The 23271-nt window shown below is 56.9% G+C and overlaps 2 protein-coding genes across 3 annotated transcripts in view; one reads left to right on the top strand and one right to left on the bottom strand.

Moving 5' to 3' along the window:
• HECTD4 (HECT domain E3 ubiquitin protein ligase 4) overlaps positions 1-15723 on the top strand; it is a 44423-nt gene extending 28700 nt beyond the window's left edge. Inside the window, exons 50-76 of the mRNA XM_081339010.1 lie at positions 35-272; positions 820-956; positions 1122-1248; positions 1452-1589; positions 1935-2071; positions 2176-2336; positions 2874-3046; positions 3288-3493; positions 3668-3798; positions 3981-4186; positions 4539-4718; positions 5215-6518; positions 6831-7038; positions 7381-7598; positions 7770-7921; positions 8227-8333; positions 8607-8730; positions 8833-9023; positions 9131-9277; positions 9785-9904; positions 10026-10181; positions 10600-10703; positions 10923-11144; positions 11455-11621; positions 11871-12066; positions 12385-12607; positions 13030-15723. Coding sequence (XP_081195136.1) covers positions 35-272; positions 820-956; positions 1122-1248; positions 1452-1589; positions 1935-2071; positions 2176-2336; positions 2874-3046; positions 3288-3493; positions 3668-3798; positions 3981-4186; positions 4539-4718; positions 5215-6518; positions 6831-7038; positions 7381-7598; positions 7770-7921; positions 8227-8333; positions 8607-8730; positions 8833-9023; positions 9131-9277; positions 9785-9904; positions 10026-10181; positions 10600-10703; positions 10923-11144; positions 11455-11621; positions 11871-12066; positions 12385-12607; positions 13030-13166 — 5610 coding nt within the window. The 3' untranslated portion in view covers positions 13167-15723. The remainder of the gene's footprint in view (positions 1-34; positions 273-819; positions 957-1121; positions 1249-1451; positions 1590-1934; positions 2072-2175; positions 2337-2873; positions 3047-3287; positions 3494-3667; positions 3799-3980; positions 4187-4538; positions 4719-5214; positions 6519-6830; positions 7039-7380; positions 7599-7769; positions 7922-8226; positions 8334-8606; positions 8731-8832; positions 9024-9130; positions 9278-9784; positions 9905-10025; positions 10182-10599; positions 10704-10922; positions 11145-11454; positions 11622-11870; positions 12067-12384; positions 12608-13029) is intronic.
• A 245-nt stretch (positions 15724-15968) lies between these two features.
• On the bottom strand, positions 15969-21480 carry TRAFD1 (TRAF-type zinc finger domain containing 1). 2 transcript variants are annotated; one of them, XM_081339006.1, is made up of 13 exons: positions 21437-21480; positions 20915-21004; positions 20435-20504; positions 20105-20240; positions 19947-20000; positions 19373-19781; positions 18892-19149; positions 18541-18608; positions 18164-18385; positions 17955-18087; positions 17486-17795; positions 17009-17072; positions 15969-16516 (listed from the first exon to the last, which is right to left on the bottom strand). In XM_081339006.1, the coding sequence occupies exons 3-13, from the start codon at positions 20482-20484 to the stop codon at positions 16472-16474; spliced, it is 1749 nt and encodes a 582-aa protein (XP_081195132.1). In that variant the 5' UTR covers positions 20485-20504; positions 20915-21004; positions 21437-21480; the 3' UTR covers positions 15969-16471. The 2 variants fall into 2 exon arrangements, with proteins under 2 accessions (XP_081195132.1, XP_081195131.1); XM_081339005.1 differs by lacking the exon at positions 21437-21480 and adding an exon at positions 21312-21423.
• Between the last annotated feature and the right edge of the window lie 1791 nt (positions 21481-23271).

Raw genomic sequence — 23271 nt, 5'->3', positions numbered from 1 at the left:
AGGCTGAGTCCTTTCTCTTCTTGCTTCCTTCTAGAACACCAAGGTGCGGGCCAATTTTGGCTCTCACCCGTTTGCCTACGTGGAAGGCCAAGCACACCGAAACGCTGCCGACCTCTGCATCGACCTGGCCGAGGAGATCAGCGCCAACTTCGAGGCGCTGCCTTTCGCCATGGCCTCCGACAGCGACAACGACGCCGGCACCAGCACCGCTTCAGACCCCGGGACTCACGGCCCCCCCTGCAGGATCGCAGCCGTGGCCACCGCCCAGCAACGTGAGGCCCCCCCTCGGCCTGCCAGGCCCTCGCCACTGCCTCCCCTCTGTGCCCCCTCCCCCCCGCAAAGCGAAACCAGCACAACGCAAGGAGGGATGATGGCTCACCAGCGGCCTTCTGGGGAAACTCTGAAAGCAGTGGTGGGAGAGGCCGATAGGCACGTTGGCTTGGACGAAAGAAGGCCGAATGGTTTCCTTTTACTCCCAGGCAAATTTTGGAGACAAATTTTGCTGAATGAATCAATCAAAATATATTTGTCTAGTAACTGCTAACCAGCAAAATGTAGGGTAATCTAGGACAGGACTAGGACTAAGAATAAGAGACTTCTGCACTGGCCACACAAGGGATTTGTCTCCGGTGCAAAAGATCTTGGTGTCCATACAAGCAACAAGTGATAAATCACGATCCTAAAATATAATCGTCATAAATCATAAGATCCAAACGACAAAGTGTCAGTCATAAGAGGCGGAAGGAGCAGGCAATGGGAAAGGTCACGGCCCCTTCCTGCCCCTTCCCTCTCGTAACGCTCCTCCCCCTCTCTCTCCAGAGTACGACAGCGACTCCTCCTGCCGTTACAAAATGGAGCGCAGCTACGAGAACTTCATCATCTCGGGGCCCGATCCTCACCCTCCGCCCATCGCAGACGACGAGAGCGACGACGATGACGATGACGATGCCCCCCGAGTAAGCAGAAGGAGCGGTTGGCTCCTGGACAAGCGCCTTGTCCAAGCCAGCAGGGTGGATGGGCCGTCCTGTCCTTCTTCCTGGGAGGCAGCGATTTCGAGGGTGGTTGGATGCCTGGCAGCCCTCCTCCCCCCTCCCACAGCGAAGCTTTGCCTTCCTCTGCAGGAGGACCACTACGCCCTGCTGGTCAAAGCCTGGGAGACCAAGGTGTTCCCCACAATTAGGAGGCGTTTCCGAAATGAAGCCGAGAGGAAGTCCGGCTTGGATCAAATTAAGGGAGCTTTGCAGTTAGGTAAGAGCAGAATGCTTCTCTTTGGGGCTGGACAGGGGTCCCTGCCTTGGTTGAGAGCCTGGGCTGTCCTGCCTGCCCCTCCTCTGTGGGCGTTCGTGCAGTTTCATGAAAGGCCAGGAATTCCGGGCAGGAGGAGCCCTTCGCCCCCTCGGCCTGCCCGATCTGTTACCGGAGGCCAATCCAGAGGCTGGTTTGCATTTCAGGCATGGTTGACATAGCGCGGCAGACGGTGGAGTTCCTCTATGAGGAAAATGGGGGTATCCCTCGTGACCTCTATCTTCCCACCATCGAGGACATCAAAGATGAGGCTAACAAGTTCACCATCGATAAAGTTCGGAAAGGTACCTCTGCTTTGGGAGTTGCGATCAGGAGGAGTTTGGAGAGAAACACCCCACTGGACATGCAGCCGCGGCTCTGCTGGAGCGGGCAGTTCACACCTAGAAAGCCACGTTTGAACTTGCAGCCATGATACAGTTGCATTGCCCCAGTCGCAGTAAAGATCCCTGCCGGGAATCCAAGGGGCTTTTGCCAGCCTTGAAGGCTTCCTACCAACTTACTCCACGCAGTTTGCTGACAGAGCCGGGTCCCTAGCAGGCGCCCGCCCTGAGGCCAGGGACCCAGCAGGGAAAGCTCAGCTACTGCTCGCAGAGGCCCTGGCACTAAGCTTCCCCTTCTCCTGCTGCCAGGACTCACGGTTGTGACCCGCTGCCCAGAGAGCAACAACGTGGCCACCAACGCCGTGGCGACCGCCCTGCCCAAGTTTGCCATCCGCGGGATGCTGAAGACCTTCGGGCTGCACGGCGTCGTCCTGGACGTGGATTCGGCAAGTAGAGCTGCCCTTTGAGCTGGGTGGGAAGCTCTGGGCTAGCTGGGATTGCTCCCCGTGCCAAGCCTCTCGGGCAACAACGGCGGGGTTTGTCCTCGCAGGTGAACGAGCTGGTGCAGGTGGAGACGTACCTGCGGAGCGAGGGGGTCTTGGTCAGGTACTGGTACCCCATCGACATGCTGGAGCGGCCCCCGGCCGGCCACAGGAGGACAGCCACCAACGGGCTGGTGTCTCTGGACAATTCAAACATCCAGATTCACAGGTAAGCGGAGACGACGGTCGGCAGGCAGCCTCCTGGGCCTCCAGACCTGACATCCTGAAGCTGTAAGCAGATCCCGGCTAAATTAGTCCCAGACTTACGACAGTTCATTTAGGGATCGTTCAAAGTTACGACGGCACTGAAAAATGTGACTTAGGACAACCATGTTACTAACTCATGGGTTGCAGTGTTTCGCTTAAGAACCGTGGCAAGGAAGGTGATGAAAGGGGGCGAAACTCACCTAGCAAATGTCTCCCTTAAGAACAGAAAGTTTGGGCCCGGTTGTGGTCACGGGTTCAGGACCAGCTGTAGAGCAGCCTCTAGTAAAGGGCCCTGACGTAAGTTCAGAGGATAAGACACCTCTTGCTGCTCACTAAACCGCCTTCTGCCCATCTAGGGTTGTTGAGTATACTTAGGTGTCCGTTAGCGTTGAGGGTGGGAAGTTGCCCCTTGATAGCCTGCAATTCTGGAGGCCACCGGAGTCTTCCGGGGATTGCAGCTGGTGGAGGGCAGCATATCAAGGCGGCTGTTCCGTTTCAGGGAGCTCCTTCGCTGCGAGGCTGTGCTGGCTCGCCTCTACTGCCGGATGGCCCTGCTCAACATCTTTGCCCCCAAGACACCCCACCTGTTCACTCAGCTCTTCAGCGTGCGGGATATCACCCTGGAGCACCTCCAGCTGCTCTCCAACCAGCTCTTGGCCCCTCCCCTTCCAGGTAGCGCCATCTCCTCTCGGCATCTGGAGGGTGGGAGGCTCGGCTGAATCAGCGAAGGGGGCTGCGGGGGGTTTTGCCCGTAAATCTATGTCTGCTTGTTGAAAGAGAGCGGTCCCTGCGATGGCCGGGCATTGGCTGCGAAGCCGAGTCTGATTCTATCTCCACGTTGTCTTCCCAAAGGGGAAATTGGTCCCTGGGAGACAGAGTTGAACGGGCTGTTTTTCTTCTTCTTCCTGCCCAGACGGTACCATCAGCTCCACCTCCATCCTTCTGGCCCAGTCCCTCCAGCACTCGATCCATTCCCAGAACTGCTCGGCCACCGAGCTCTTCTTCCAGGGCAACGCCGAGACGGTCCAGGAATGGCTCACCATCGCCATCGCTCGCACCCTGCACCAGGGAGAGGAGAGCTTGCTCGACCTGATGAAGCAGATCTGCTTCTTCCTGCAGGCAAGTCGGAAAGGAAACCAGCCAGCCAGCACAGCCTTGCAGCCTCCCAGGATTGTCTGCTGGCTGGCTCGCTTTCTCCCCCTCCTGCTTACTCAGGGGCCTTTTGGGGTGTAATCGCTTCTTCGCTGGCAGTCCTGAATTGCTCCAGTGAGCTGCTTTCGTTCCTGTTTCCAGAATGCTCCTGAGCAGTTTCCCTCGGAGGAGTTCCCCATTTCTGAATCCAAAGTAAACATGGACGTCCATTTTCCCGGGGCTGCCTTTGTCATCGTGTCCTGCAAGGAAAGCCAGTCCGGATTCCGTAAAGAGTAAGTGACCCTAGCAGAGGGCGAGGAGTTGAGGCTGGGTCTCCGAGCCACAGCCTGCCAGAATCGGCTAATTTCTCCTGTTCCCCAACTGATCCTCTTCAACTGGGTCAGGATACAAGCCAGGGAAAGGACAGCTCCCCCTGCCCGGAGGTTGCTAGCTAAGCCCTCCTTATCTTTTCCAGCTCATCCCTCTACAAGGCCCCCTGGGCCCGCATCTTGCTCTACGGCCTGGGCCACAAGGTCAAGAAGAACGGTCAGCTCAACCTCATCGAGGCCGTCTGCTACCCTCGGGACGCTTCCCCTACCAACACGGGCCTGACCCCACCCCCCACCACCAACCAGTATCCTTCGGTCATCATCTCCACAGACAAGGTCCACATCAAACTGGGTACGATTGAAAACCAGAACTTTAGAATTATGGTCAGAAGCTGGGCAGAAATTAGAGTTGAGCCGGGTGTCAGGAGAGTATCTTGAATGTAGCTGTGACTTGTGCAGCTGGAGCTCAGATACCAACAGAGCTACGTTAATTGACCAGGTTTTTGCAGTGACGTTGTGAGCGAAGAGAAGCCTTATTCTCGGCAGGGGAAAAGTGCAGGGCGCTGATGATTTACTTTTGGTGTGTGTCAGATATTTTGGCTTTTGATTCACCCCTTCTTATGGAAATAACATACACAGAAAAAATCATTCCGAGTCTAAATTCCACCAATAAGCTCTTCTGCTTTTGTGGGTCTCCATTCAAGGCGTGTCCCCCCCTCCTGGTGCCGTGTTGGTCCTGCACTCTCTTCCACTCGAGTTCCCCCTGGCCGTGGCCTTTGCAGAGCAGCTGCTTACCTGGAAGCAGGAGGACGGTGAGGGACGATCCGATGACGAGCCAGACGCGATCCCTGCCTCGATTTTCCTGCAAGTGGTGGGAATTCTAGGTGAGAGAAAAGCGGCTCCTGGCACATTTCATAGCTGGGGGGGGAACGTGATTTGGGGGGATGTTACGGCCCTGGAAACATGGCAGCAATGGAACAGTTCCATTGCTCTAGCTGAAGCCAAAATGAGAAATTCGTAGTGTGGAAGGGGTAGGCCCCGGGTCTCAGTTTGGGTGAAAAGGGCGACCTGGTCGGTGTTGGACGTGTGATCCAAGGAATCTGCAGGATAAGAGAGTCCCAGAAGGCCCAGGGGCATCTGTGGCCTCTTCTACAACCTCCTTTGGGCTCCTGGGAAGCTGAAGGGCTGAGCCTGGCACCTCTCGGTTGCTGGAGCTAAACCCGCTTGGGTTCCAGTTAAGAGCAGAGGGCAGGTTTCCCCGCCTTGAGTTTCGAAGATCAGGCAGTGAAAACAACGTGTAAATTGGTAAAGAGCTGCCGAAGGCGGTCTCCCTCTGGCTGAACTGCTCAAGATCCCACCGTCCTCTTCCAACCCTCCCAGGGAACTTCCTGTGGACCACCAGCATGGCCCCCTGCGTGAAGGAGCTGCTGTTCCACCTGCTGGCCGAGCTGCTGCGCAAGGTCCACAGCCTGGAGCAGCGGAAGAGCCCGGCGGGCCACTCCTCCTCCATCGCCCTCCAGCTCAACCCCTGCCTGGCCGTGCTGATGGCGCTCCAATCGGAGCTGCACAAGCTCTACGACGAAGAGACCCAGAGCTGGGTGTCCGGGAACGCCTGTGGCGGGGCTGGGGTGGGGCCCCCCGACCAGGGCAGGTTCTCCACCTATTTCCACGCCCTGATGGAGGTCTGCCTGGCTGTGGCCGAAGTGACCCTGCCGGTCAACATGGGCATCACCGCCAACGTGATGTCTTCGACCAGTGGCCCAAATCTAAGCGACTCCTCCTCCTCCTCTTCCTCCTCCCCCGGGCAGACCCCTCAGAGCCCCAGTCTCCTGTCCAAGAGGAAGAAGGTGAAGATGAAACGGGAGAAGACCTCGGCTTCGGGGAAGCGGTCTTCCTCCCGCGCGGCCGACGCCGACCCGGCCTTGCTGAGCATCGGCGGGAGTAAGCCAGAGGACATGCTGTGGTTCCATCGGGCCCTCACTTTGCTGATCATCCTTCGGCACCTCACCAGGAAGGACCCCCAGGGTCTGGGGGTGACCAACGACGCGGTGGCGGACGCCTGTCAGGCCCTGGTCGGGGCGACGGCTCACAGCCGCCTGCTGGTGATCTCGGGGATCCCCACCCACCTGGAAGAAGGGGTGGTGCGGAGCGCCATCCGCAAGGCCTGCAACGCGCATGGCGGTGTCTTCAGAGATGAGATCTACATCCCGGTACAGGAGGAGGAGCCCAAGAAGGCCAAGGACAAGGCGGAGGGCGGGGAGGGTCGGACTGAGCTGGAGAAGCCGGTGGTGTCCAGCAGCGTGGACAGCCTGGACATCAGCAGCTCCAGCAGTGTCACGCCAGCCATGAGCGTCAGCGCTTCCGCCTCGACCAGCCAGGCCTCCCTGTGCAGCTCACAGGGCATCTCCCGGACCATCAGCGACATCTCCGTGGACCAGTTCCAAGCTGGCCTGGAGGCGGCTGTCCCGCCCGGCTTGCTGGAGCCACACGGGGTCTCCAGCCAGGAGAGCTTGGACCTGTCGCTCTGCAGCACCGGCAGCCTGGGAAGCCTGGGCAGCCTTGGGGAGCAGCTGGACAACGGGGAGACGGCTTCGGCCTCTGACGTGGGCTCTTTGTACACCGTCACATCGCTCGACAGCCAGACGGTCCCATCCAGGCCCATCAAGGGCTTTGCCGTGGTGGAGGTAAGGGCTTTCAGGGCGGGGAGGGGCGCCCGAGAGGAAAGCCAGCCGTTCTGAAGGGGGGCGAGTGGGCAGCGAGCAGTGGACAAATACTCTGCGGCTCTGTGGCCACTTTCCTGCTTTCAGGCCTACGCAGTGCAGTGGGAAGGGAAGGGAGGGAGGGGGGAATGATTAAAGACCTTGGATGAGGGTCCAAATCTGTTGCCTCTTGCGAGGAAAACGAGGCTGGAGGGAAGATGCTGCCAGATGCTTGGCTGCCGGTGAAGATTGTCCCCTCCTTCCAAACCACTCCCGTCTTGGCTTTCTTTAACACAGATCAGATCCCGGGCCAAGATCGAGAAGATCCGGGCCAGTTTGTTTAACAGCAGCGATCTGATTGGTTTGTCAACTCTGGACGGAGAAGACGAGCTGATGGAAATGTCCTCTGAGGAGATTTTGACTGTCTCGACTGTGAACCAGAGTTTGTTTGATACGCAAGGGAGCCCTGCGCTGGAAGACTACTTCAGTGACAAAACCATCAAAGGTGTGTGTGTGTGTCTGTGTCTCTGCGCGGGTGTGTTCCACATTGACAGGTGCCTTGTGCACATTGCGTGTGGAGGACCACCATAGGCTTCCATTTTTGGAGCAAGTCGAAAATCTAAGATCTAAGCTTTCTTAGAATCAAAGAACGGCTCCTGGGATCCTGCAGTTCTCCAGTCGTGAAGTTGGATCCGCTTCGGTTCCACAAAGGAGCGCTTGGATGCAGGCAAACCCTCAGTCCGTTTGATTTAAGACACAGCTATTCCTGGGAGTTTGAAACAAGCAGTTTCAGACATAAGGTGACCGGAAGGCCTTCTGAAGTGACCTCTCGCCTTTCCCGCCACAGGGGACAAGCTGGTGCCCGGGGCCCGCGAAGTCCTCACGGACATCTTTAAAAGCTGCCTCCATTCCGAGCAAGTGCTGAGCCTGCTGCCGGCTAAGCCTGCCAAAGTGATGGAGATTTATCTGAGCAAAGAGCAGATCAACGCCCCTGGGAACCTCTTGCACACCTTCTTCACCCACGTCCGTCCCCCAAAGAAGGCCCTGGAGGATCAGCTGACCCAGGTGGGCGCGCTCTGCTGCCCTGGAGAGGCAGCCCGGCTTGGTGGAAAGGCAGATTCCTTGGAACCCCACCCCCCCCCCAAAAAAAAAAACAGCTGCCCTTCCCGGATTCCTCCGGGGAAAAGTTCCCCGCCTAAAATGCCGGCCCTCACCCTCTCCCTTTGTCCCTCGAAGATCCTCAGAAAATACGGAGTGCCCAAGCCGAAGTTCGACAAGAGCAAATGCAGCAAGGGCGGCAAAGAGCAGCACCCTGTGAAGGTGGTGAGCACCAAGCGGCCGGTCACAAAAGCCCCGGCCAAGGAGAAGGCCGTGCTGAGCAGCGTCAGGTGAGGGCTTGGCTCCATGGTCCCCCAGGAAGGAAGGGACAGGGCGGCCCCGGGCAGCCGGTTCCCTCCCGTCCTCCCTTCCCTTCCCCTAGTTTCCATTTGGGCTGCCTGGCTGGCGCACGATGGTCTGCCCTGTTGGGATGGGGGGGCGGGGGGGGCCTCCCCCTCTCCAGCGGGAGGGACCCGCTGCCTGGGAATTGTGGCCTAAACTACGGAGCGCTGTGGTGCGAGTCCAGTTTCTCAGAGAAAGAGGTTGACCAAAACGCCGCTCCTTCCTCCTCCTCCTCCTCCTCCTCCTCCATCAGGACAGCCCTGAGCGAGAAGAAGCCCACGGTGAAGGCCCCGCGGTCTCCAGAGAAGAGCAAGCCTGAGGAGAAGGACCCCGACAAGGCCCCCACCAAGAAGCCGGAGGGTAGCTCACCCTGCTCCTGAGGCCGGGGAGGGAAAGCTCCGGGTGGGCCTAGACAGGGGCGGGGGGGGGACACTTAGATCGGCCATTTGGTGGCTGCTTGGAAGCTGCTCTGCGGCTTAATTTCAAAATAAATAGAAGTCTATGCTGGATTGCAGGTTTGGGGTATGAGAGGAAGCAGCCATAACGGAGAAAGGAAACATGGGCTGGGCCCTGTACCGTTCCCTGGATATATCAGTGCTGACATATTTTATTTTATCTGGCAAACCACTTCAGCTCCTGAAGAGAAGTATTTGACCCTGGAGGGATTTCACAGATTTGTGATTGACCGAGCAAAGCAGGACATCCGTAGCGTGTGGCGAGCCATCCTGTCTTGTGGCTATGACCTCCATTTTGAAAGGTAGGGGAACTCGCAGCTGTTGGAAACACTTGCAGCCACGTACGTGTGTGTGTGTGTTTGGGGGGCTCTTCTTCCTCTGAGACCCCCTCCTCTTTCCCCCAGGTGCGCCTGCCTCGATGCCAGGCACGCCCAGAAAGCCTGCCGCAAGTGGTCCTTGGAGATGGACGTCGCCCTGGTCCGGTACATCAACCGGCTCTGCCGTCATCTGGCCATCACCCCCGCACGGCTGCACCCCCACGAGGTGTACTTGGACTCGGCTGACACAGCTGACCCCCAGGTCTCCTGCCTCTTGAGTACGTGCAGGACTCTTCCTTCTCCTCCTTGGGGGATCATTCCCGTTCGTTCCCCCCACACACACACACATTTTTTGGCCACTGCTGACCTCCGTGCTCTGTCGCAGACGTCCCCCTCGAAAGCCTCCGCCTGCGTTTCGCCCTGCTCCAGTCCCTCAATACCACGCTGGAGACCTTCTTCCTGCCGCTGGTGGAGCTCCGGCAGACCAAGGTGTACCCCAACAGCATCGCCGCTCTTCTGCAGGAGGCCAAAGGTCAGGGCTTGGGTGCAGGGGGCGGGAAACCACAAAACCGGCCGAGGCGCTGGATGGCTTCCGTGTCAGACGGGACCCCAAGTCCAAATTCGTAATATCTGATTGGAGCGTCACTGGATTCGCTTAGTTTCACTTCAGTCAGCTTTTAGACAGAGATGAAATGAAGCGGGTTTAAGTTTCACCCCCCTGCTACATTTGGAATGTGGATTCTGGAAAACCACCTGAGGCAGAGGATGCAAATATTCCATTTTGTGAAGGAAACCAAAATTCATGTTGGAAAAGGGCAGAATCAAGGAAAGCAAATGAAAAAGAAGCCACTTCCTTTGGTTTCCTTCCTCTCCTGCTTGGCTAATCCCCTCCGCAGGCCCCCAAGGCCGAATCTGGGGCTAGAGGAGAGGAAATAATGTAAACCATGCAAAGGGAACGGGTTGCCTGGGGAACGGCGTACGTTATCTTGGATTGTGATGCCGTTCCTTATGGAAGGACTGTGATGTTTGGTCTCTTCAGGGCTGATTTTTTACGACACGAAAGTGACCGTCTTGAACCGCGTGCTCAACGCCACAGTGCAAAGAACAGCTGACCACGCAGCCCCAGAGATCACCTTGGACCCCCTCGAAATCGTGGGAGGTACTTCAGGGGAAGCCCCCCACTCTTCTCCGTCTCTCCTGAGCTGGGTGGGATCATCAGAATTTCACAGCCGTCGATGGCCGTTTTCAGCCTGCCTTTTTTCTCCCTTCCTCTCCAACAGGAGAGATCCGTTCTTCAGAAAATTCCTATTTCTGCCAGGCTGCCCGGCAACTGGCTTGCGTTCCGTCCTCGCAGCTCTGTGTGAAACTGGCCAGTGGAGGAGACCCCACTTACGCCTTCAACATTCGCTTCACCGGCGAGGAGGTTCACGGCACAAGTAAGCCACCGGCTGGGAGGTCAAAATGTTGGCAGTAACTGCCCGGAGATTTCAGCAGCGATGTGGGTCCCACTTGTTCTCTCAGTATAAGCGCTTATTTCTTTCTCTTCCTTCTTCATGTCTAAAGTGGCCTCTTGTATATTCCCCAGTTAATCTCAGCAGCCCTATAAAATATGGTGGGCTGCAAAATCATGTAACAAATGGCTGGTGGATAAGTTGAGTGAGTTGTTCAGAAGGCCGAGACTCAGCTGGTCAATGAAGTCCATTCCTCATCGGGGAACCAGACAAGGGAGGGATTATTGTCGTCCCATCTGGCTTCTAGATTCATCTTCTCGGCCGTTGTAGGAACGGAATAGTAGATGAAAAACTCTGGCTAAAAGGAACGCTTTGTGACCAGTGTCCTCCACGTGTCTTCCAGGTGGATCTTTCCGTCACTTTCTTTGGCAGGTCTGCAAGGAACTTCAGAGTACGTCGCTGTCCCTCCTTTTGCTCTGTCCAAGCTCGGCGGTCAACAAGAACAAGGTACGCCAGCGGGTGCCCAGGGCCGACGGAGCCCCGTGGCTCTTGGTGAAGCTGTGGCCAATTGGCAGCAGCCGGGACACTCACTCCCAGCCGCGTTGGTGCAGAGGAGCCGAAAGGCTTTCCACAGCTCCAGGCACAAGAGTCTTGCCAGTCGGCCAAGCAAACCGTGATTCCTCAGGAGACGGGGGCTTCTGAACCCATGCCGCCTTTTCTCCCCAGGGCAAGTACATCTTGACACCCAGCCCCATCAGCTACGGGGAGGAACAGCTGCTGCACTTCTTTGGGCAACTCCTAGGCATTGCCATTCGGGCCGATGTCCCTCTGCCCCTGGATCTCCTGCCCTCCTTCTGGAAGACCTTGGTAGGAGAACCGCTGGAGCCAGATGTGGACCTCCAGGAGGCTGACGTGCTAACCTACAATTACGTCAAAAAATTTGAAAATGTAAGTCTTTGGTGGTGGCGAATCCTCTTGCCCAGCCTTGATGGGGTGTTGCCAAACCTTCAAAATAAAGTTTAAATTCATGTAGGATTGTTCTTGCGTGAATTACCCATTTAGCCAATTCATCAGCTTAGTCATCAATTGCAAGGCCTCTCCGTCTTCAGGAGCAAAAGGGAGAAATAAATAAATTAAAAAGCCCACTTCGCCTCAGTTGGCTTTGCCCTGGAGCGCTTCGATTTATGAAGATACGAATTCGCACCTGCTCGCAACGTCCTTGTCTGAGTGACGAAATGTTTTGTCTCTGCCATCTCAGCTGAACGACGAAGCCGAGCTGGAAGCCGTGTGCGCCGAAATCGCCTCCCAGCACCTCGCAATGGAGAGCCCGGACAGTCCCAACAAGCCCAGCTGCAAGTTCACCTACGTGGCCATGAGCGGAGAGGAGGTGGAGCTGTGTGCCCGTGGCAGGCACATCCCTGTGGTGTGAGTAGCAGAAGCTCCGTGGCGGAGGGCAGCCTGTGAGCCTAAGGCGCTTGCAGCGGCTGAGCCTTGACGTGGCTCTCGGCTCCCTTAGCCTCCCTTTGTGGCTCAGGACCAGCAGGACGGGCTCCCTACGCTGGAAGGTGGCAGAGGGGGAGGGAGAAGCAGGAGTGTCCCGTGGGAGCCCAGCCGAGCAGGGCTTCCTGCCCTGAGAGTCTCTTCACGGCTACCTGAACGCATCTTTCTTTTCAGCTGGGAGAACAAGGGCGTCTACGCCACGGCCATCCGGAACCTGAGGTTACACGAGCTGCAGACTCCAGAGTGTGTGATGGCTGTGAGAGCTGGCTTGGCCTCCATTATCCCCTTGCAGGTTTTGACCTTGCTGACCCCCCTGGAGATGGAACTGAGAACCTGTGGGCTCCCCTACATCAACCTGGAGTTCCTCAAGGTAATTGGAGGATTTCCAGCCTGAGGGAAGGCAGGAGGAGGCCTGCAGAAACCGGGGCGCTTGTACGTCTTCCTTTTTCCCCGTTCGTCTTTCATCGCTGCAAGTTAGTAGCAAGGGAGTCGAGGCCAGAAGAAGAACTAGCTTAGATGTAGACCCTAGTAGAGAACACCCAGGTCCGCCCGAGTGGAATAGAAAGAAAAAAATGTAGATTTGGGAGCCCAAGTTGATTCAGAGCCTGCTGAGGATGTTTTAAGCCTTACCTATTAACTGGCTTCCCTTCCTTGCCCCCTTCTGCCTTTCCCCCTTGGCCTTCCACAGGCACACACCATGTACCAAGTGGGGCTGATGGAGACCGACCAGCATATTGAATTTTTCTGGGGAGCCTTGGAGATGTTTACCCAGGAGGAGCTCTGCAAATTCATCAAGTTTGCCTGTAACCAGGAGCGCATCCCCTTCACCTGTCCCTGCAAGGATGGGGGTCCAGATACCGCCCACGTGCCGCCCTACCCCATGAAAATTGCACCCCCGGATGGCACGGCAGGTACAGTTGTTTCCTGGTGCAGAAACGAGCGGGGGGAAATCGGGGTGGCTGAGCCAAAGAATGGGGTCACTTCAAAGGGGATGGACGGGCCCAGTGTTGGTTTGGCCCTCGTAACAGTTAAGCAAGGGGGAGTTAACTCCTGCTTGGTGCAGAAGGCCAGCGTGACTTTGCTTCACTTTGTCCTTCCTTGGCATTGTAATTTGAAACACAACACCTTGGCCAGCTGTTTCATCCTTGAGTAGCACACTTATCTGTAATCAGATAGAAGAGAGAAGAGAGAGAAGGGAGAGTTTTGTCTAAAGATCCATCGGAAGAACAAAGCTCCCTTCTAGCAGGCTGAGTCTCTCTCTCTCTCTTCCTTCCTTCCTTCCTTCCTTCCTTCCTTCCTTCCTTCCTTCCTTCCTTCCTTCCTTCCTTCACAGGCTCCCCAGATTCACGGTACATCCGTGTGGAGACCTGCATGTTCATGATCAAGCTCCCCCAGTATTCCTCATTGGAGATTATGCTGGAAAAACTCCGGTACGCCATCCATTATCGCGAGGACCCTCTCAGCGGTTGAGCTGCTCCGCTTCAAGGGTGGGCCCTTCAGAGGACACGTCGGAGAAGCCCAGCCACGAGCAGGCAAGAGCAGGAGGTGAATTTGGTCCTCGCCTTCGTTCTTGCAACGGCCTTCGTGGAAGATTCCCGTTTCCTCTTTGCAGACTTCTGGGGTGGATGGAATTTGCTGCTGCTGCCTTATAGAAAAGTTAGTCCGGGGAGCGATGTTTGCAATCCTGGCGGATCCCCCCATTTCGTCCTCATCAGGAAGGAGCTCACGGCCGAGGGGATCTCCGGGGATCGGCCGTGCGAGGGGGAGATCCTCCACCACCATTTCTGAGTGCGGCAGTGAAGCCGCCACACTTGTTGTCGGTGATTGGGGCATAACGTAACTCGCTAGAGAAGAACGGGCATTTCTCGCTTTTTGCCAGGCTTGGTTGGAACCGGAGGGGGTAACTTCACACATTCCACTGTTGGGGTGATAAAACAACTGTTCACTTCCTGGTTGCTTAAAGCCTAAATTGTGATGGTCTAAACGGGGTTGGGGGATTGCCCGTCTCGCTGCTGATCACCCACTTTATCGGCTCGGACCCCATTGGCCCCGAAGGTTCTGCCCTGCACTCAGAAATGGTCCTCCCGAGATTCCCGTTTGCACGTTGCCTCTGGAGAGGCGGATCCTGGGCTGCTCCTCAGCAACGACCAAAAGGATCCGCCTGGCTGTCTGGTTTTTATTCCAATTAAAGGGTTTCCAAGGGAACTCTCCAGACTGACACAGCAGTAGCACCGGTCTCCTCAGCAGATGCGCCCTGGCTTCGAATGACACACCACGCACACGCGGGGGGCGTCTTTTGACTAGTATCAAACATCTAACAAAAATAAGTGTTGGATCAAGCCATTTGGGAGTCACTTTCCAACTCAAGACCCAAAGGGCCCCGCTTGGCTCGGTGCCGTCTGGGAGACATCAACGGCAGTACTCCCAGCTCGCTTCCTTCCCCGCAGAAGCCAGGATGTCACCAGCTGTCCTCTAAAGGCAGCCCGGAATGGTTTTGCTCATCCGTAGGCACAGAGGAGCTGTATTTATTGTATATTTCTGTGAATACTGTTAATTATTTGGCCTGAGTGACGTGCGTATGGAGATCGGGGGTGATTGGGAAGAGGTGCGACTTTTTAGAGCAAGGGGCCGGGGGGGGGGGAGGCTCCATCGTCTCCCTTGCGCAGTCACCCCTTTGAGCCTGGCCCATCTTCCGGCAGACATTCCCCCCCCCCCACCCTCCCGTTTTCAGGCTAAGGAGAGGCGACATGGTGCATTTAGTAGCGCTCAGGAGAAAAACACAGGGACTTTTAACTTTGTTCCACCCACAAAAGATTGACAGCCCTGTTTTCCAGAGATTTGGGGGGGGCTTATGGATCTGAAACACCCCTTTTCTCCTGAGGGGGCTTCTTGTTCAAATACCTCACAGATACCTTTCAGCTGCCACATTGGTGGGTGCTCTCTTTCCCTCCCAGAGACCGGCAAGGTATCCAGAGTAACCGCATTTTGGCCCCAAATGTGTGTGCTGTAAAGTGACTTGTTGTATATTTATTCCAATTATTTATGGTTGCATTTTAGAAAACAAATGGTCTTCTTACGGTGTTTACCCCCCACTCACTGTAAATGCAGCTTCTGGGGGGGTGGGCGTGGGTGGAGGAAGTTGTGTGTCCAGATCCGACACCTTCCCTATGCACGGTGGATTCCTTTGCAAGCACAGGTCGGGGCAAGCTGGAGCAAAGTGTGAGAAAGAAGCAAGCCTGGAGGTCCAGAGCCCGCCAGATCAGTTTTGGTTTGCTCTGCGGCTGCTGCCGCCTCTCGCTTCAGGATCTGGGACTGTGAGTTTTCTTCCTTTTAACTTGAAGAGTTGTTCTGAATGTAAAAAGCTGTTCCCGAAGACAGCGGGGAAGACGGAGGCGTTTCAGTCAAAGCTTACGTTCAGTATCCACTTTCCTATTTATTATCCATGATTAGCCCATGGAAGTGTTTTTGGGGCAGGGACGAAGCCTCTCGGGCCGGAGGGGATTTCCGCTTCCAGCAGGCGCTTCCGCGTGTTCAGCTGGGAGGCAGAAGCCCTGCGGAAGAGGCCGAGCTCCTTCGGATGAAGACCCACGGGCTGCCTGCTCCAGCTCACTCGGAGATGGGTTTATTGCACTGTTATTTTTATTTATATTTACTTAAGCAAACGTGTAAATATTTTGTATAAAAGAGAAAAGTGAGCCAAGGGCTGCCCCTTTCTGGGTCACGGAGGACTCCGTGTTTCCTTCTGTCCAGTGAAGACCAGCTGCCCAGCTGACAAGGCTTGTTTGCCATTCTTTCGTTAATTTATTCTCCGCTTTTCACCCCTCGATTCTACCACAACGGTCCCCCGTGTCCCTGGAACTGTTGCCTCTTCTCAAGATTTAAAAAAAACAAAAACACCGCAGCTTGTCTCTGTAAACATACACAACAGCCCTCTGCTCTTGGAAAGGACACTGCAAGGTTGGCTCCACTCGTTTTAAGAATTCTTTGGCTTTTTCTTGTATTTAATAAATGCTTACATTTGGTGGAAGTGTCCCTGAAACAGCTTTGTTCTTGGCCTGGCCTTGGAAGCCCGGGGGGGGGGGGTGGGGGGTGGGGGGGGGCAACAGGAGGGAATGAAATAAGCGGGGGGGGGGCTGACTGGAGGGGGACATGGAACAATCAACTGGAGGGACTGCAGCAGGCCACATCTGTTTCTGCTTGGGGTTCACACAGTAGGCTAAAATAACTAAACCGCTTCACGAGCCTAGTTATTGAATGGCCTGGAGATAAAGACAGGTTTGACTAATAGATACAAACTTTATTGTAAGAAATTCAAAAACACACACACACAAACAAACAACCCCCCCCCCTCCGGCTCCTCGCACTCAGAACACCAGTTTCAGCTAGCAGCAAAGGTACCGAGTTCAAACTCCTCGGCGACTACTAGCCTTTTTATTCCTTAGGCATTTGGGAAGCAGGGGGGGGGTTTCTCTACACTTGAAAAGAGGAAGTGTCTGCCCAAGAACTAAGTTTTGAGGGCCCCCCCAAGAGGGCCCTGAAATGACTCAAGCAGAAAGCAGTGGGGCCGAGACCCACCTGGCCCTGCACCCCCACCCGAACGGCATCAAAACATTGCACAGCTGAGCAAGCAACCCCGGGGTGGTCCTGCCGCCGCCACGTCTGTGACCTGAAGGGTGTGGACTGCCAGTCCCGCAGCTCCTGTGGAAATCATGTCACAAAACCCAGTCCTTGCGCTAGGCGGGAGGCAGGAGGCGGTGGCCCCGAACGTTTCGCCCTCATTCGCTGTCGGGGTCGGCTGATTTCACTTGCCAGGGCTTTGCCTGCAGGGAGGAAAGCCAGAGGCTCTGCTCAGGGAGGAGAGCGGCTGCGAATCGGACGTTTGGGGAAATAAAGCAACTCGCTCTTCTCTCCTGCCCCTGCCTGCGAGGCCCGGAGGCAGGACAGGAGCCCTTCAAGGCCCTCGGAGGGCCGGGAAGGATTCCTGGAGAGAAGACACTGGATTTCTTCACCTCGTCACTCAGAGGGGAAGAGTTTAAGACCACCGACTGAGAAATGCACCTCCAGGTACGCTACTGAGTTAAATCACAGACAGCAAGAAATGTTGGCATAGAGCGTAAACAGGGCCGTGGCTGAGACATACAGCAGATTAGCTAAGGGCAGACTTTTCTTAATACCTGCTTCCAAGCAGATGAAATACAGGAGGTTTCATTAAGAGGAAGGTTGGTTCAGGTTTTGCAAAAGATTCACCTTTTGTTGCAAAATTGGCTTTTAAAATCTTGCCCAAGAGGCCGTTGGCCGGACACAGCCCTTACCTTGGAGTTATGGAAATGGGGCGGACCTGCAGGACTTCCTCCTCCTCCTCCTCCCTGTCTTATGCTGAAAGAGAGGGGGGAAAACCCCAGAGGGACAGTTGAAAAACAAAACTTTTCTTCAAGGTTGTTTTAACACACACACACACACACACACACACACACACACACCGGAAAATGGATGCCTGTTCCAGTGAGAGCAGAAGGCCAAAAGGAGAGGTTCCCTCCCACCCCCTCGAGGAGGAGCAGCCCAGATTTGCACCCACCATCGCTGTCAAGAACAGGGGTAAGCAACCTTGGCTCTTTTATGACTCGTGAACTTCAATTCCCAGAACTCCTCAGCCAGCTGGCTGAGGAATTCTGGGAGTTGAAGTCCACGAGTCATAAAAGAGCCAAGGTTGCCTACCCCTGGTCAAGAAGATAATACTTCTACTGTAAGCTGAAACTTGGAAAGCTGGTTCGTGACTCTGGAAAGGCTACCTTGGGCGAGTCGGAAGCGCCACCGCGAAGCTTGGAACGTAGCTGCTGGGAAGGAAGTCCAGGGACGAGTATCTGGCAGGCAGAGGGGCGGCCACTGGGTCACTCGGCCCTTGGCCCGGGGGGGTGCTCCCTTCGCCGTCCCCCGGTTTCCTGGGCTTCCTCCCCTTGGAAAGAGCCGCCGGATCTTCCCTCCGGTTGTTGGGAGCGGCCAGCTGGATGCGCCTGGACACCGCCTGGGAGTGGCTCCCATGAGCAGGCAGACACGGCTGCTTCTGCTTGAGCTGCTCCAGGTACTGAGGAGGCAGCTCACCTGGCGCAGGAGGGAGAGAGGGAAGGCACCTCAGGGGCAAGGAGGGGGAGGAGGACATGCGGGGCCTGAAGCCGGGGGGCCCCAAATGGCATTTGCTCTGCAGAGCCCCCAGTTTGGGGTCCAGCAACACTCAGCCGGGGGGGAGGAAGGGGGGGCTACCTTGGTGCCGGATGCGTCTTCTGGGCAGATCCGGAGACACGGTTCCCACAGAGCTTTCCGCGACTGGAACCCCCGAGGGCGCAGGTGTTCTTCCGCTTGAGGGGGCGGTTGCCGGGCGCAAGTCACACTGGTCCTGGGTTGAGGGGAAGGGCTGCCAGTCACTGCCCATATAGGAAAGTCAATCACTCCCCCCCCTCACATCTCCATACCTGGTGGTGGAACAGGATCTCTTCCTCCAGCTGGACTCCACAGAATTCGCAAGGGAGCAGGAGGCTGTCCTGGATGCCAGGGTGGAAAGGGAAGGTCTCTCCGCTGCCCCTCGAACGGCCACCGGGCAGCTCTCCCCACAGGCTGCTGAGACAGTCTGTCGGCGGCACCAGGTTGCTCCTCTTGCTGAAGGAGGCCAAGGCACTTGCGGGGTTGCAGCCTGTCTGTTATGAGCAGGGCAGAGAAAGAAGCCAAGCGTTCTCTTCCAACTGCCCCGGAGGGCAGCAGGCAGAGTTGAACAGGGGGTAATGTTTCCACAGCCCCTCTTCCTTGGTCAGCTTTCCCCCCCCCCTTGGCCCCAGAAGATGAGGCAGCCCACCTGGTGAAGGATCAGGTCTTCCTCGGGGTACAGCTCCTCACAGAATTCGCAAGGCAGCAGGGTCTCCGCTGAAGGATGAGAGAGAGGCAGTTGCACAACTTGCAACTGGGTTACAACCATCAAGCTGCCATCTCCCCCTTCAAAATTCTCCTCAGCCACCTTCCCAGGTGCTCACACAGACATCTCCTCCGCCAAATATAGGGAACCAGCCGGTGTCACTTGCGTAGGTTTACGCTGCTCGTCAGTCAACCCCCCCCCAGAGCAACTTAAGAGTGGGCCAGGGTCACTGGGGTTCTCCCTAGAGCACGTCCATCCCCATCCCTCGATAAGCAACAAGGAATACGGACGTACTTTTGGGCCTATCCAGAATGTCGGCTGCCACCAGCAAATCCCGAGAGAGGCCACTGGAGTTCTTTGCTTGGCCACTGTGGTCAGCTGGGCCAGTCTGGGGGGGACAGATGTTCTTCCAGAGTTCTCTGTGGACCTCTGCCACGTTGGGCTGAGCCAAGCTATTCTCCTGCTGCAAGCTGAGCGCCAGCAGGTAATCGAAGTCGTAGTCCGACTCTCCATCCACAGGCGGCACCGGGCTGGCTCTCTTCTCCAAACGGGCTTCAGGGAACAAACACCGAAGAAGAGCGTGAAGAGCAAAGCTGCAACCCTTCACCCCGATGCTGCTGTGCAGCAACACAAACACAAAGACGCAGAGTTGCTGTCAAAGCCTCCGGAGAGAGAGAACCCCCACCCTCTTAATTCAAGAGGTTTTATTTAGAAGAGCGGCATTTTTCTGAGCCCTCGAAGGGGGGAAAGGGCAGTTTTCTTTCAAGGCCTTTACCTCGATTCTGATCTGGCCGGGATGGGCCTCGGTTTCTCCAACTGGACTCCCCGGGCAGCTGATCACCCGAGACCCAACTGTGCAGCTGGCTCTCCAGGAACCTGTTGCCCCTCAGTGGCGACTCTCCGGTGGAATCTGGCCTGAGGAGCAAGTCGCTGATGGTCTGGACGCCTGGCAAAGGAGCCTCGGAGTTGAAAGAAGGCTGCGCCTGGACGCCTGGCTCTCCCCCGGCCTTCTTCCAACAGTCGATGGGATGTGTCTTCAGTTCTCGCAGCATTATGTTGCGGTTGCATCTGCTGCATCGCTCGGTCCGGGCACCACAATAATCTTCGTGGTCCTGGAGCTTGCAGAAAGCAAGCTCAATGTCACAGTGCCGACACGCAACAGGCCGCAAGGGACACTCCAAAGCCTGTGAGCAGAAGGCAGAAATGGCTCGTCACCCGAACGTACGTGGTGGGTGCAATATTTTATGCACCCGTTTCAGGAATATATTCCAGCACTTCACAGTGATTTTTTTTTTCTGACCCTCAAAATATTTCGCTGGACAAAATCGGGCAACGATTAGCTTACTCACTACATGATCCTGTAAAAGGCCTCTGTCCATTCTCATGCTGCATTTACAGATAATCTAGGATTTGAAAGAAATACAGATCAGAATGAAGTCTGCAGAGTGAAGTCTGTCTCAGCTAGAGAAGACGCAAGGCCCAGCGGAAGAGGGGGAGGCTTTATCACCTGCGCGTGCTCTTGCTCCCGATGAGTTCTCATTTCTGCTTTCGGGAAGGACTCCTTGCAGATGGGGCAGATCCCGATATTCCGACTGCAGTGAATCTCATGGATGGTATAGTTTGCCAGAGGAATATCTTTTTGGCTGCAAGGCACACGGACAGGGCGCGTTGCAATGCCAGGCCTTTTTTTTTTAAAGGCTACTGGGACAAACGGAAACTCTTACTAAAACTTGTTGCCCTTTTTTTAACCCAGCTCCCTTCTGCTATCCAGAAATGCCCCCCCACACGCACACTCACAAGACTGAGAGAAGGAGAACATTCAACTCCCGGCCCTTACCAATTGTTGCACAGTTGAGTTTCACTTTCCTTTCCTGCCATCGCAGCCATCTCCCCGCTGTTCCGGGAACCTTTGAAAACATGATTTTTTTTCTCCGCAGCTCCTGCTCGGAGATTCTCCTTCACTTCCTCAACTTCCCCGCCGCTCGCCAGCAGGCTCCCTCCCTCCCCTCCGGCTCCCGGCGTTACCTTCGGAACCCGCCGACTGGCAGAGGGGGGAGAAGCGGCTGCTCGACAGGGGGCCCGCCCAGGACCGCCCCCTCCCACCCCCGGGCCAGAAGCGAGCTCTCCAACCGGGACGCCGCCAGCGCAAGACACCCCCCCCCGCTACGGACTTGGGCCCGTTGTCCGACCGGTTCTGGAACCCCGCCGGGCGCTCGGCCGAGTATGGGGGGGGATGCCCTGTCCCGCCCCCGTCGCCTCTTCAGGAGCGCCGCAAAGAGGGATCCGCTTCTCCGCCTGGAATCCCGGATCTCCTTACCCAAAGCGCTCGGCCGGGAAATCGGCGCCTCCTCCCTGGGACCCCTCCGCGGAGACCTCGCCGGCTTCGTCCTCCCTCCTCTCGACGGACCTGCGGAGCGAAAAGGAGGCTTTGGCGCCCTTCGCCTTCCCGTCTTTCCTGCCGGGATCGCCGATTGTGGGAAAGGCCGGCTCGGCCCTCGCCCCCCCCCCAACGCCGCTCCCTCCGCCGAGGGCGCCGCCAGGGCCGCTTCCGGGGGGAGACTCCCGCGAACACCGGAAGCCCCGGCGCTCCGTGGGGCCGGCGGGCTCAGGCCGGGGCTCCTCTTCGGGGGGAGGAGAGCAGCCCCCCCCGTGTCCACCGCGGGTCCCTTGCCGGCCTCCTGGACGGATCGCGGGAGGGAGCCGGGCTGCCGCACCTGGCCTGCCCCGCGGGGCTGTTGTGAAGAGGGAAGCCCCTCGCCCCCCTCAGCCCGCGGAGGGTCTCCACTCCCGAACGCAGGGGGGTGGGAAGCGCCCCCCCCCGGGATCCCCGACCGCTCACCGGCCCGCCGCCCGCGCCTCCCTCTTCTCTGCCAGCCGCAACTCGAGCCGGCCCCGCCTCGGCCCCGCCGAGCCCGCCCTCCGCGTCGCGATTGGTCGCCGTTGAGGCCGCCCACCTCCGACTGGCCGGCGACCCTAGCAAGCGCCGCACCCCATTGGCCCGCCAGCCTGTGGGCGGAGGACCGCCCGCCTCCTTCCCCGCCCTTCGGCTGGGCCGCCGGCCTCTGCGCGTCACGCGGGACGTCAAGCGAGCAGGCCACACCCCCCCCGCCCGGGCGCTGGGCCACTCAGGGGCCTCCCGCCGGCGGCGCCCCCTTCCGGCCACCCGGCTCCATGGCGCAGCCGGAGGCCCGCCCGCCCGCCCTGGCCCTCGAAAGCATCCCCGGATCCCCCCGCCGTGAGCCACCGGCTGCCCTGGTCAGATCCGGCTCCCATCATCCCCGGCCGAATCTTCCCTTTCTCCCTCTGCCGCGCCATAGCCCACCACGTCTCCACCACCCCCGCCTTGGCCCCAACACCCGCCGACCCGATGCCCGGTCCGCGAATGCCCGACCTCCGTCTCCCTCCCTCCTACGAACGGACTACAACGGCCCCACGAGACGGCCGGCCCCCGGGTTACCCGCACGGGGAAGGAGGTTCTGCTCCAGTCGTTCGAGCAGATCGCCAGGAAGGGGGACCGTCCCGAGTCAAGGTCGCCCGTTCATAAATCAGTTACGCGGCTACGCAGATGCGCGTCTATCGCACAATTCCCTTTCGGGGTAAGCAACGTGATGCCAAGGGCAAGTGTGCGTAAGCAGAGAAAATTAGAGTCCCCGCTACCCATTTACTTCCTAGATGGGGGTCATGTGGGCAGCAGCAGGCTTTTAAAATAGTCTAGAATAGAATAGGGCTGGAAGGGACCTCGGAGGTCTTCTAGTCCAGCCCCCTGCTCAAGCAGGAAAATCTGTACTATTTCAGACAAGGGACTGTCCAGTCTCTTCTTAAAAACCTCCAGTGATGGAGCAGCCCCAACTTCTGGAGGCAAGCTGTTCCCACTGGCTAATTGTCCTCACTAGTCTCTAGATTAGACATCACCTACATAGAAAAACTCGAACTTGGGTTAAAACTGGCCAAGGGGAGGATCTGGCCCACTGGCCACCTGACTTTACTTACTGCTAGGGAGTGATGTTGCACATGGCCACTCTTCTGCTCTGTTCCCAGCCAGGATCTCTTCCCTACCTCTTCTCTCTTACTACAGGAGCCTCTCACAGAAGGCTCAATCCTGCCATTTCAGGACAGCAATGCAAACAGCTCAGGGGCTGAAAATAAGCCTCATTCATGCTTCGAGAATCACAGAGGTTCTCAGTAGGTGCCCAAAATAAACTACACTCATCCTTATCTATAAGACTATATATAAGTGTACCAGAATTCATGTTCTGACATCAACATATAGCAGCTCTGACTCTTTGAACTATATCTGTGACAGGCAGGACACAAAAAAGAATGAAACTACATTACAGCAATCAATGAAAATGGAGATACAACTTCTCTGTCTTTTGAACCAGCAAATCAGGGGAAAGCGCGAACGCAGTCCCCCACTACCACAAATTATGCAGTCGAGTTTCCCGCATTTGGGGAAATCGCAGGGGTCAGCACACCCGGAGTGCAATGGATGAGCCTCACCCTGGGAAAACCACCTTCGTGATCATGGTGTCTCCCCTGCCAGGTAAGTATGAGTTGGGAGCGCCCGGCTGCCTCCCTGCCCCTCCTCGCCTCTGCCCCCAACCCCACGGTGACTCCCCCAGAGAATGTCCAGCAAGCTCGGGAAGGCTCAGCCGAGATCCTGCCTCTCCCCAG

Source organism: Vipera berus (genome assembly GCF_964194415.1).
Source record: "Vipera berus genome assembly, chromosome: 14".
NCBI lineage: Eukaryota > Metazoa > Chordata > Lepidosauria > Squamata > Viperidae > Vipera > Vipera berus.
This window is presented reverse-complemented; position numbering and strand designations above follow the sequence as displayed.

Bases quoted from the DNA above. Each gene is read 5' to 3' on its own strand.
- TRAFD1 (XM_081339006.1), bottom strand. From the start codon at position 20,484: ATGGCTGCGATGGCAGGAAAGGAAAGTGAAACTCAACTGTGCAACAAT. The intron at 20,001-20,104 runs GTGATAAAGCCT...TTCAAATCCTAG, and splicing joins GGGAGCAAGAGCACGCGCAG to ATTATCTGTAAATGCAGCAT. The intron at 16,517-17,008 runs GTAAGGGCTGTG...TCCTCCCTGCAG, and splicing joins CCCATTTCCATAACTCCAAG to GCAAAGCCCTGGCAAGTGAA.